Source organism: Hydra vulgaris, chromosome 07, assembly GCF_038396675.1.
Source record: "Hydra vulgaris chromosome 07, alternate assembly HydraT2T_AEP".
NCBI lineage: Eukaryota > Metazoa > Cnidaria > Hydrozoa > Anthoathecata > Hydridae > Hydra > Hydra vulgaris.
The window spans coordinates 4,060,048-4,072,878 of NC_088926.1; the positions used below are offsets into that span (position 1 = coordinate 4,060,048).

A 12,831-nucleotide genomic window follows, 5' to 3' on the forward strand; every position below is an offset into this window, starting at 1 on the left:
GTAAGTGATTCTTCATCAAACAATACCTAAAAGTTGTAAAAGTACAGCAGTTACATTTATATGAAAATACCTTTTTCGTTTTGAATTTAAAGTGTCTATCAACTGATTGGTATTTGAAGATAAATATACTGTTGAACATGTTTGAGCATGGTTAAAAATTTTTGGTAACATCAATTGAGGTTGCAAAATTGATTTGAGCTGATGGAGTTGATGGAAAAAGAACAGGAAAAAAATCATTAAGGCGTCTTTGCTTGCGACTATTAATATCTTCAGAAAAAATATCGTTGTTTTGTAAGTCATTAAGAAAGCTGAATGACGTGGAGCATGATGATTGAAGATCGGAATGAGAACCTGAAGATTGAGATAGAGATTGGTTGTTAAAGGTATCTGTTTGTTGGATGTCGACCACAAACTCCAGTGATTGTTCATTTAATAATGCATTAAAATTTGTTTCATTAACTGGGCATCCAAGCCATTTCAAACCGATAATTTCAATGACTTTGAATGTCAGACAAACTAAAAAATATAATTGTATATATATATATATATATATATATATATATATATATATATATATATATATATATATATACACATAAATATATATATTAGGGTTTGGACTATTGTAATTGTAATGAAAACAATAACAGTTACAAAAACTATTGTTATTGTATTGACTTAATTTAGAAACAATAACAATACTTGTGATTTATAACTATTGTAATTCTGTAATACAATAACAATAAATATTGTATTGCAATTCATCTTTATAAAACAATAACAATATCTGAAAAAAAAATGTATTGTAATGACCCACTACAATAACAATAAATATTATATTGTAATTCGTCTTTGCAATACAATAACAATATATTGTTATTGTAATAAAAGACATTAACATTTTTATTTAGGAAAAATTATTATGTTTAACTGTTTGTGTTACTAAACTTAGTTTTCATATATATTTTAAGTTCCTTTGCAGCATTAAAATCAAGAGGAAAAAAGAAAAGGGCTGAATAAAATAATTTATGAATGTTATTTTTCATAACAGTAAGGCTATCATCAGATGGCAATATTTTGCGGCTATTTAAGCTTAGAAATACATAACAAGATAGGTGATGCGAAATCTAAATATGTAAAAAATAAAATTTGCAATATATTGCAAATCCGTAAATAAAAAATTGCAAAAATATTAGTAAGTTCGTCAGATATGAATATAAATACGTTAAAATACGTTAGCTTTTCTACTTTAATGTAAAGTAATACACTACAATAGTTATTGTAATTGTTTTCATCAAAACAATTCAATAGTTATTGTAATTTTATCTCATCAAAACAATACAATACAATAGTTCTCGAATTTTATTGTATTGTTAGAAAAAAACAATACAATACTTATTGTAATTGTTTTTCATCACAGCAATACAATACCAAAACAAAATTTTTTAATTGTTTCTGTAATATTACAATATTTTTACAATTGCAATTACAATAGTCCTAACCCTATATATATATATATATATATATATATATATATATATATATATATATATATATATATATATATATATATATATATATATATATATATATATATATATATATATATATATATATATATATATATATATATATATATATATATATATATATATACAGGGTGACCACAAAGTATCCGCACACGAGACGGTTTCATCTGTGAAAATATAAGCATAAAAGCACTTATGTATTTTCTTATTTATTTGTTGTTTTTGGTTAATATTATGTCATAAACTTTATATACTTTACTTTATATACTTTGTATACTATGTTCAATTGGTTTTTTTAGAATGGTGCGCGTTTCTCCTTTGAGCGGCAACTTTTCCTGATTTTATCAACTTTTCTCAATGGCCGCCATCGAGCCCCCGATCTTAACCCGATGGATTTCTCAGTCTGGAGCGTCCTGAAGGAAAGGCATGCCAAAAGCCACATAAAAATATTGAAAGTTTAAAAAAATCACTACTGAAAGCTTGGGATTCTGGACCCTGCCTACTTGCTCGCCACCGTCGAAGCATTCCCGAGACGCCTACAGGCCTGTTATTTTGCTGATGGAGGAAACTCGAATTCAATCTTTGAATCATAATTGTTATAGTTCAATAAATGTTTTAAAATAAAATTTGTGTTCCAAATACTTTCTACATGCTTTTTATTAAGCTCTTTATCTGTCTGCGGATACTTTGTGGTCACCCTGTATATATATATATATATATATATATATATATATATATATATATATATATATATATATATATATATTTTAATTTAAAAACCATCGAGTAACTCCATGACTAACCTTGACAACCCCTAAAATAACCACTTGTGTAGTCATGACCACTCCAAAATTAAAATGGGACCCTAAAATGAAATTCTTGGCCCCAAAAACCTCTTTAAACATGTATCATATATCTATATTTAACCCATAAATAGTTTTGCCATTTTTAGTCAATTCTAGCCCACTGTGCAACGCAGTGAAATTTAAAAAAAGTGTAAAAAAATATACATTTTTAGTTTTGCAAAAATAATAATTCCTTTTTCTTTTTAGTAGGAGGTAATTATCCATTTATCTTTTATGAATCAATTTATATATTTTAAATCTTTGAGTATTTATTGAAATTTTACAATTAATATCTAATATCTTTAGTTTATTATAACATTTGAGGTTATTTAATTGAAATAAAAGGTTATAAAAAAATAGAGATGAAATTAAAATTTTTTTTTATTTATTAATAGTTTTAATGTGAATCTCTTATTTAACTTATTTTATTAAAGAAGAAAATATGTTAAAAGTTGAAAAAGAGAGATATAAATTTAAAGCATATATCTTTTTGTTTGTGATTAAAACAGAACAAAAAACAGAAATAATAGTAAATTATATTTGTCACGCTCACTACAATCCTTTTTTTGCAACAAGAGGCCTAATACTATATTTTTTACGTATACGTTTGTTTCTTCATCTTGGTAACTCTCGTATTCTGTTTTGATGCATTTTTTTGCGCTATTGACTTTTTATTTATTGCATTTTATTCGGTGTTCTTCATTTAATTCGGTGTTTTTTTGTCGGACACAGTATGTATATAAATAAAGTGTCCGACAAAAAAAAAGCTTAGATAGACATGCAAGAGAACTCAACTAAATTTTTACAACTGATATAGAAAAAAATAAACAAAAAATTTTTATTTGGTGCATTTATTCTTAAATAGAAAAAAAACAAGAAAAAAATTACGAAAATTTGAGAATTTTTATTGAAATAACGAAATAGACCAAACTAATACTTTGTGGTGAAGCCACGGCTTTTGATCGCTGCCTTGCACCGACGAGGCATACTCTCAACAAGTGATTGTAAGAGTTCCCTAGAAATGTTCTTCCATTGATTTTGAAGAATTTGAAACAAATCTTCTTCATTTTTTGGAACTCTTGTCTTGATTCCATGATCCAATATACTCCAGAGATTCTTGATAGGGTTCAGATCAGAACTTTGAGCTGGCCAAGAAAGAACCACTAATTTTTTGTTCTTCAAATAATTTTTCACATTTGTTTGTACATTTTACTGTCCATAATACCAGGAATTTTAAACAAACGACCAACACCCGATGAAGTAAAACATCCCCATAAATTCACTTTTTTATCGCGTTTTACTGTTGTCTGTGTTACTAATGGATTGTAACGTTCATTATATGTAACCGCCAAACACGTGACCGTCCACTGAAGCGCAAACAAAATGGTGACTCATCACTCCATAAAATATTTTTCCATTGTTTGATTGTCCAATTCTGATATTGCTTTGCCCATTGAACTTGCAGAGATGGTGACAGACAAGGTAACTTACAGAGATGGTGCAAACTTTAAATTTTATAATATTGATACTGGTATCATTTAAGAATGTTTTTCAAAAAATTACAATGATAGGAACCTGGGAACAATATACACCTGAGAAATTGGGACCCACTGTCCCAAATGAGTAAGGAAGAAAAAGTAGACTTTTTTTTTGCATCATCTTAAAATAGATCAAAAATTCATCCGAAAAATTAATTTATCAAAAAAAAATTCTTATTGTATACAAAATGGCAACCTAGAAAAGTTTGAAACCCCCTCTATTTGAGGAGGTTGTCAACTTTACGAGTTAATAACTTTTGAACGTTAAAATAGAGATTTTTTGCCATCATTGTGCTATCAAGTGCTATCATTGCCTCTTTTCCTAAAAAATTGTGGACTTTAGGGCCCTAATTTGAGGATAATATTGTTCCCAAACTATGATCACTATGATTTTTTTAAACATATTTGTATAAGTGTTAAAATACATACCTTGAGGTTACTTACCTTGAACTGTTACCTTAAACAATAAAAAATCTTGAAATTGATCTTTTAGTATATATTCAATTGTTTTTCAATTAGAGAATGGTTTAAAAGACACAAATTAATATTTCCATTTACAATCAATAATAGCTTCTAAAAGATAAATATTACACATAAATATTATAACATATTTAACTTTTAAGCAAAACTTTTTATAGAAGTTATGTCTGGAGTTGTGCGTAATTGTGACTTTAAGCAGGCTTAACGGATAGTCTTTAAGGCTATTAAAACTTTTTATCCACTCCCCCAAAACTGTTTGAAACCATAATGAAAAGATCCAGAGGCCTGTTCAGACCAAAAAACCCAATCCTTTATTTGGATTGGAAATTTGATATAAGTAAAAGAAATTCACATGTAAGCTTGTTAAGAGGGAGCACTTTTGGTGACACTCGTAAACAAAAATTAAAATAAGCATCTTTGTTTCGTTAATGCTTGGCTCATATTCAGTTAACAAACTAGAACCAAAACATGTAACTTTAACAGATTAGAAATGATATGTTCATCTTTTTCCAGTTTGGAAGATTATATTAATTCCTCTAACACGAGAATAGCAGTTTCGAACATTATCCATCTTTAAATTGACAACCATGACGCTTAAGCCTTTAAAAACCTACAATTTGGTTCCACTGGTTTGCCGATAAAGTGGTATCCCTAGATTACAAATATTTTTCAAGATTATCATAAGTTCTGTTTGTATTTCTACAAAGTAAATAAAGTTCCACTGAAGCTAGGATTTCAATAACTTTTACGTCATCAGGCAGATGGAAGGTTAACACAATTAATGTAAGATGCAGCTGAAAGCTTGGATTTTTTTTTACATCTATAGGTGGTTAAGCATTAGCTAATGAACGGATACTTCCTAGAGTTCTGAGCTTACCGTGGTTTTCAAAATCTTGCATTTTTTCTTCGCTAATGTTACACCAAGAGCAAGGATGTGTTGCTGCTACACTTTCAATTCTAAAAAATATATTGACCGATTTCATATCAAAAGCACAAAAGTATTTTAAACTATTTGATTTTAAAATTGTAATAATTTCCTCAAGATTACTTTTTTCTCAAAAACTATTTTAACGTTTCAAAATTATTCTTTTATAATTCAAATATTTTATACAAATTTCAAGTTTGAAATATTTTATACAAATTTCTTAATTTCAAGTTTGAAATATTTTATACAAATTTCTTAATTTCAAGTTTGAAATATTAAATCAAAAATAAAAGGTTTGCTCTACCTTTGTCAAGTTCTTCTGTTAAATTTCTTCTTCTTGTTGGTAGAGTGCAAAGGTGGGATTCTTCCTCTATTTTCAGATGTTGATCCTGGAGTAATTTTAGTTCGAGCAATTTTACAAATGTCACAAACACAGAATAACTTATTTCTGGTAGGTATACTTCCTTTGATTTTTGTTAAATATTACACTTCCGTCTTTAACTTTTGTCACTCCTGATCCTTTTGAAAAACAAATTAGGCAGACTAAGGCTCTATTATCTTTATGAAAGCTTTTAATGTTTAGCATCTTAAAACGATATGAGCAATACTAATCAATATTACAAGTTTTTTTATGAACTACTGCAGCAGATAAAAAATCACAAGGAAGTATACAAAACAGAGGAATGTTGTTTATACGTTTGACCTGTACTGAAAACGTTTTCTTACCGTAATTAATGTATTGTTTAAAATTTTCCATTAAGTATTTGTTTGGAAAGGGGCCAATAATAGCACTTAAAAAAAAATTCTACCATTATAAAATCGACTAAAAGTCATCCGTATAATTCTCATTTAGTAAAAACTATTTTAATGTTCTAAAGTTAAGACCCCGTAAAGTTGACAACCCCCTCAAATAAAAAAAAATGAAGAAATGTTTGAAACCCCCTAAAATAGAGGGGGTTTTAAACTTTCCTTCTTTTTTTTAAATAAATTAATTTTTCCGATAAATTTTAATCTACTTTAGGATACTGCAAAAAAAAAAGTTTTTTTTCTTCTTTCCACATGTGGGACAGTGGGTCCCAATTTTTCAGGTGTATATTGTTCCCAGGCTCCTACCACTTTAATTTTTTTGTAAAAAATTCTTATTTGATACCATGGTCAATATTACTAAGTTTAAAATTTGCACCATCTTCGGAAGTTACCTATTTTGAACACCAAAAATCCATGATTTGCCCGCTTAAGCCCTTTTTGATGTAAAAGATGTCGACAGAATATTTTCAAAATTCAGATAATAGTTGTTCAAAGTATCGCGATTTCGAAAATGCAAACCGTTTTTGGTGGACATTTTTTTTCAAATAAATTATTTCCGCTTGGGTGTGAGGCACACAGTGCAGTGTATATATACAGACTGACTATAGGGATATTAAACAAAATTTATTTTATCTGTTAGCCTGTTGTTTTTTTTGAGAACGAAAATTAAATTATATATAAGCAATTTTAGTTTTTAATAATATTTCAAATTAAATCGCTTTCAAAATACATGATTTAAATTAGTTTTTGTTAATTTTTGTTCTAAATAATTAAAGTTTAAGTTTTTTTACTTATGTGCAAATAGACTGCATATTATTATAGACTATAATAAGATAGTCTATTTGCAAGTGATTGTGAATAGACTCACCCATAAGATGGAAAAATCGTTATACAAAAAGAAAAAAGCTTTCAATCTTCATAGAAATATACAGGTATTTAAAGTTAAAATTAAAATTTGATATAAATGTAGAACTTTGGATATGGCTGATAACTATTTTTTATTTATAAAATCATTCAATATTATAACCAATGAGAAAAATAACAAAAATGAAAAGTTTATTCTAATTGGTTGATCACTAAAAAAGGAAGAGAAAACTAATTTACATAAGAAAACTTATTAAAAAAAAAAAAAAAATAGATGCATCTATTGCTCAATATTAAAAATTATTTTATTGATTATTGACCAAAGTAATTGAGGAAGTAATCACATAGATAATTATTGACCAAAGTAATTGAGGAAGTAAGCACATAGATAATTATTGACCAAAGTAATCGAGGAAGTAAGCACATAGATAATTATTGATCAAAGTAATCGAGGAAGTAAGCACATAGATAATTATTGACCAAAGTAATTGAGGAAGTAAGCACATAGATAATTATTGACCAAAGTAATTGAGGAAGTAAGCACATAGATAGTTATTTATCATTTTAATAACAATCGATCGACGTAAGCAGAATATTACTTTTTTCAACTTTTATAAAATACTTTCCTATATTGAGGAGAACATCGTCTGATTCAGACTCACGGTGGTTTAGTAATGGACATTTATTATGCGCATGCGTTATATTCTGCTCAAATGTTGATAAACAATAATGTCCGCAAGTAAACAAAGAATTACTAATAAAGTTGCTAAACTTCAAATTAGATTTATTTGTAGATATTTCTAAATAGTCTATAAGAAATGATATCAAAACAATACTTTAGTTATGGTCTGTGTCATCAAAGGTATCATTTATATAATTTTACAAAGAGAATAGAAGTGGGACTAAAGTGAAACTAAGCTGTTTTTTAGGCGAAGTTTAACTTGTGCTTACATTGTAGTCTATATTCATAAGTTTTAAATTTTTTAGTGACTACCTTGATTTTTTTTTTCTAATATAAAAGTTCGTGAATTGTTTAAAGCAAAAATCAAAAACCGGTTACTTTTTTTTGTGATAATATAATGCTTTTAAAGATTAGTAAGTTTTCTTTTTATTTGAAAGGTTAAAAATACTGACAGAAATATTATATAGGCTTTAATACTGCCATTTATTTTCTTTAAATCATTTTGCAGTATTTTATCGTATTATTTTTTGTATCTACAATTTTTCTTTTTCTTGGCTGAGCTTTTTTTTGGTATTTTTTTACAGTGGGGTTGTTTTTTATGAAATGCTCATTCATCATGCTTTTTAATCTACGCACTCCTTTCATATGGCAGTAGGTACTCTTCATGCGGTTGATTTCAGCATGAAGACTTTCTCCACCTTGCTCTCCATAAGTACCTAGTCCTACTCCCCATTTTCTAATGAAAGGTAATGCATGGTACTCCAGCAAATGAAGCTTGGGTGTGATTGAAGCATTTGGCCAGTTTTCACGGAAGTACTTCATGAAATCTTTGATTCGATTTTCTGTAACCAATAATATGTATATATATATATATATATATATATATATATATATATATATATATATATATATATATATATATATATATATATATATATATATATATATATAATATATGCATATATATATTGCTGGATCATCATGAAGAGTCCTACTCTTCCTGATGATCAAGCAATGGTGAAACTTAAAGTTGAAGAAAAAAGATAGATAAGTGTTTCTTACTAATTTATTGCTCTGTTCTTTAAGAACATTAAGCACTCTTTTGGCAGAACACAATAAATAGAGAAAAATAATTTTCTCTATTTATTGTGTTCTGCCAAATTATAACATATGACATACCAAGGTCCTGTTTGTTATCTTCATTGAACTGATTGCAGGAGTTAATAAGCTTGTGACATATTCCAAACTTAGAGAAGAGTACCTTGAAGTTTTTACAAACTTCAATAGTTTCTCTGTGTATATCAGTGTCGTTGAACCCAAGTTCAACCACAAGGTTTGGTATAGAGTTGCAAAGTTCAAGGATACTTTTCTCCTAATTTAATATATAAAATAATTGTGAAATATGTATTATATATAGTAACTGTTGTTAATTATGTATCTAGTTATGTCTAATGATGTTAGTATTAGCCATCTATTCCACTTACACACACACAGAGACACACACACACGCACACATATATTTATACTGTATTTTACATTTAAATTTACGTAGAGTTTGTTTTTAGTAAAAAGTAGATTTTATAAATGTAGGAAATATGTATTAGATATTATTTTACCTTTAACATTTTGTTAACATGATTACCAACAAAACTTTTCCCGTGATATGCTTGTCTTTGTACTCCTAATGAGTTAAGTACCTTATCAAGTTTGTTTACAAGTGGCCCAAATGATTTCTTTATATGGTCTGCTTCAAGCAGTATTTTCAGTTCTGAGATCTATGATTAAATATGTTCTTAAGATAAATTCAAAAAAACATAACCAATGAAACAAAACTTAGATATTCCAATGTATAAGATTCTCAGCTGTATTATTCCGGGTTTAATTACCAATCTAAATTAAATATTTTTAGTAAATAATAAAAATTAAAGTTGTTACCTGTTCTTTCTTTTTCTTTTCAAAGTGAATCAGATGACGTTCAAATACTAATTTAATTTTTTCTTCATTTTCAGGGTTAAAAATTATTTGCATTTCAAGTGCTTCTGTTATAACACGTGTTTTATCTTCAAGTGCTTGAATACTTATTTGAAGTTGATTTATTTGGCGCTGGTGCTCTATATATGCATTAAATTCCTCACAGTCAAGTGTTTGGTTGGTTACTGCCATTCGACCTGCAATTTTTATGTCAATTGTGTGACAAGAGTCTTCTAACATGTTGAAAAACTTTAAGTATATACCAAGTGAGATATGTAAAGCAGGAACTCCTATCTAATAGTAGAAGAAAATTTATATTATTATTTACAATTGCATACACCACCATTTACATTTACCCCACCAATAACTTGTATTGTATTCTATTGAATAAACGATTATGTGAATTTGCGAAGAATTCCTAATAAATAAAATCAAAATAATGTGAATAATAAATAAAAGCAAGGCACCTGATCAAGTGGCACATTGAACAACCGTTGGTCAATAACATTGTCACATAACTTGGCAAACTTGGGATCTGCACCATGGTTGTTAAATTTTGCTAGAGATAAATCTAGTGTCTTTAGTGATCGCATTTCAATGTTATCGTTAATTGGATTTGACATTCCTTGACTTTTTATGTTGCAAAACAGGCATGAGTGTCTACCTAAAGTAATTGAACAAGTTTGTGTTAAGAAAGCAAAATAAATCATGTTGCATGTATTTGGCCCAGATGAGTTTTTTTAAAGAAATCTGTATTAAATATGTACTTACCATTTGCACCAGTTATTCCATAAATTGCACACAAGAATTCATAATCACCGAATACAAATACACGAATCTGCTTTTCTCTAAAATTGAACAGAATTAAATTATTATACATTTTTTTAAAAAGAAACTATAATCTATCATAATCCTGACAATTGTGGTAAGAAACCAAGAGTTGATGATTTTGTTTATGTCAAATATTGTTTGGATGTTTTTGAATTTTAGTGTGCTTGGATAATTGAATTATTTTGTTGTTTGTAATATGTTCTTACTTCCAGATCATTTTTTGCAAAAAATCGATTTCTGATGTAAATCTTGTCAATGAAATTTTCAAATTTGTGGTATAATCTTTTGCCTCAAATATATTAAATATTGTTGTACTTGTTTTGGCATTAGGCTTTTCCAAATTCGCTACTTGATAAAACATTTTGAACGAATCACCTCCATAGTCACCTCCTATTTTTATATGGATTTCGTTGTCTTTAATCTTGTTGTATAATAAGAGGTTGTTGCTAAAATTATAACAAGAAAAATTAATTTTTGTTTTATAGTATTGCATTTAATTTATTGTAGTATGTTAAAGTATTTTTTTAAAAAGATTTGTTTGTACCTATCTAGTCTATCTAGTACATTTGTTATATGTCCTTGTAGATTTTCAATATATGCACATGGCAATTCCTTGATTTCATAAGAACCTTTTGAATCTTTTTTTTCAACCATAAATGGAGCGTTTTTAACAATAAGATCATCACATGACCATTTCTTAGCCACATTTCTTTGTTTTGCATTAGAAGCACAAATTACATTGTTGTTTTTCAACCACCTAAAATGATAATGTTTTTTTTATTATCAATAACTATTAAAAGTATTGAATTTGTCTTTTCAAGATTTCTATATAATAATTGCAATCTTGTGTACCTAGATAATATTTTCATGTTGACATAAGTACTGCTCATGTTTGCTTTTAAACTGATCATTTCTTCAGCAGATATTTTGGCTTTTGAAATATTTGATTTGCTCAGAATATTTTCTTTTTCATTTTCATTAAAAGAATTCAAAAGAGTAGCAGTTTGCTTGATTGTAGAACTAATGCTTTCTCCACATGTTTTGCTCATATTATGTTTTAGATGTAATTGTCGTCTGCGAATTGTGCGTAAACATACATCTGAGCTTTCTTTGTAGGCTCTTGGTGTTGATGTGTAGCATAAGGGCTAAAATGTTGTGTAATTTATTTAAAATATTCAAAAAATCATACTATAGTTTCCTTTTATAAAATTGAAAGCATTTTTGTTTTGTTATAGTAATTTTACAGTCTCCTTTTTTGTAAAGATAGTCTTACCCTTGGTCCTCCTGTCGGAAATTCAATTACATTTGATTTTGTTTGAGACATTTTTTGTTTTATTACATGCAGAGCAGCATCTTCAATATTTCTTGGTATAACACTTGTTGAATCCAATGCGAATATATCTGAAAAGTTTATTTGTGAAGTTGATGACGATAATATTGATAATGTTGTTGAACTTGATATTGGAGTTGTCTGACAAGTTTTTTGATGTTTCTTTCGTTCTGACAGTTGTGTGACTTTAAACAATCTACCACAACCTTGCTTGCATACTTCTTGCAAATTTTCTAACATTTCAATGACATTGGTTGATGAAATTAACCCATCACTTGGAATTGAAAAGGAACATTTAGGGCATTTTGTTTTTGTTATTAGTTTGCCAATTATAAGTGGTAATAGACATGGTGCACAGAATGAATGAAGACAGTTTTTTATAATAATTGGTTTATGCATAATTTCGTTGCAAATAGTGCACACACAAAGATGCACATGAGGGTTTAAAGTGAAGTTAATATCTTGCAGTTTAAGATTAAATTTTGTTTGAGGTAAAAGTTTAGATTGTATGTTATTTATTTTGTGTCTAGTCCAAATATTTTCACTATAACTAATACTTAAAGGTCTTCCACTTATCTTTTTCTTTTTTTTCTTCCTTTATTGGCTTTGAAGCAAACACATTCAGTTACATTGCAATTTTCAGGCCAAGATCGTAATTTTAATTCAGTGTTTGAACCTTTTTCAATATTTCTTAATATTGAAAAGCATCTATAACACATTTTTTGAGGATGCTTATTTGGGTGGTCCTTATCGATTCGGATAAAAAAACAAAATTCTATTCTGACAATATGTTTTGTTAAAAGAACACTATCATTATCTAGACTTTCTCCACATATTCTGCATAATGTTTTTAGTTTTGTTTCGTGTGACATTTTTATGTGTTTTTTTATTGCTAAAATATAAGATTTAATGTACAAAATTTTTAAACTTAAAAAAGTAACCGGACTCTGATTTTTTTTTTATTATAAAGTTAAAACCATCTTTTTTTAAAATATATATATCTTTAAAGCATAAAAATTCTAATAAATG

The 12,831-nt window shown here is 27.7% G+C and overlaps 2 protein-coding genes across 2 annotated transcripts; both read right to left on the minus strand.

Moving 5' to 3' along the window:
• Positions 1–8,048: 8,048 nt before the first annotated feature.
• LOC136082244 (uncharacterized) lies at positions 8,049–10,499 on the minus strand. The gene is made up of 4 exons (XM_065800829.1): positions 9,606–10,499; positions 9,287–9,445; positions 8,850–9,042; positions 8,049–8,512 (listed from the first exon to the last, which is right to left on the minus strand). Exons 1-4 carry the CDS (start codon positions 9,879–9,881, stop codon positions 8,163–8,165), a joined length of 978 nt encoding a protein of 325 aa, XP_065656901.1. The 5' UTR covers positions 9,882–10,499; the 3' UTR covers positions 8,049–8,162.
• An 88-nt stretch (positions 10,500–10,587) lies between these two features.
• LOC136082245 (uncharacterized) lies at positions 10,588–11,521 on the minus strand. The gene is made up of 3 exons (XM_065800830.1): positions 11,325–11,521; positions 11,017–11,229; positions 10,588–10,918 (listed from the first exon to the last, which is right to left on the minus strand). Exons 1-3 carry the CDS (start codon positions 11,519–11,521, stop codon positions 10,675–10,677), a joined length of 654 nt encoding a protein of 217 aa, XP_065656902.1. The 3' UTR covers positions 10,588–10,674.
• Positions 11,522–12,831: the final 1,310 nt, after the last annotated feature.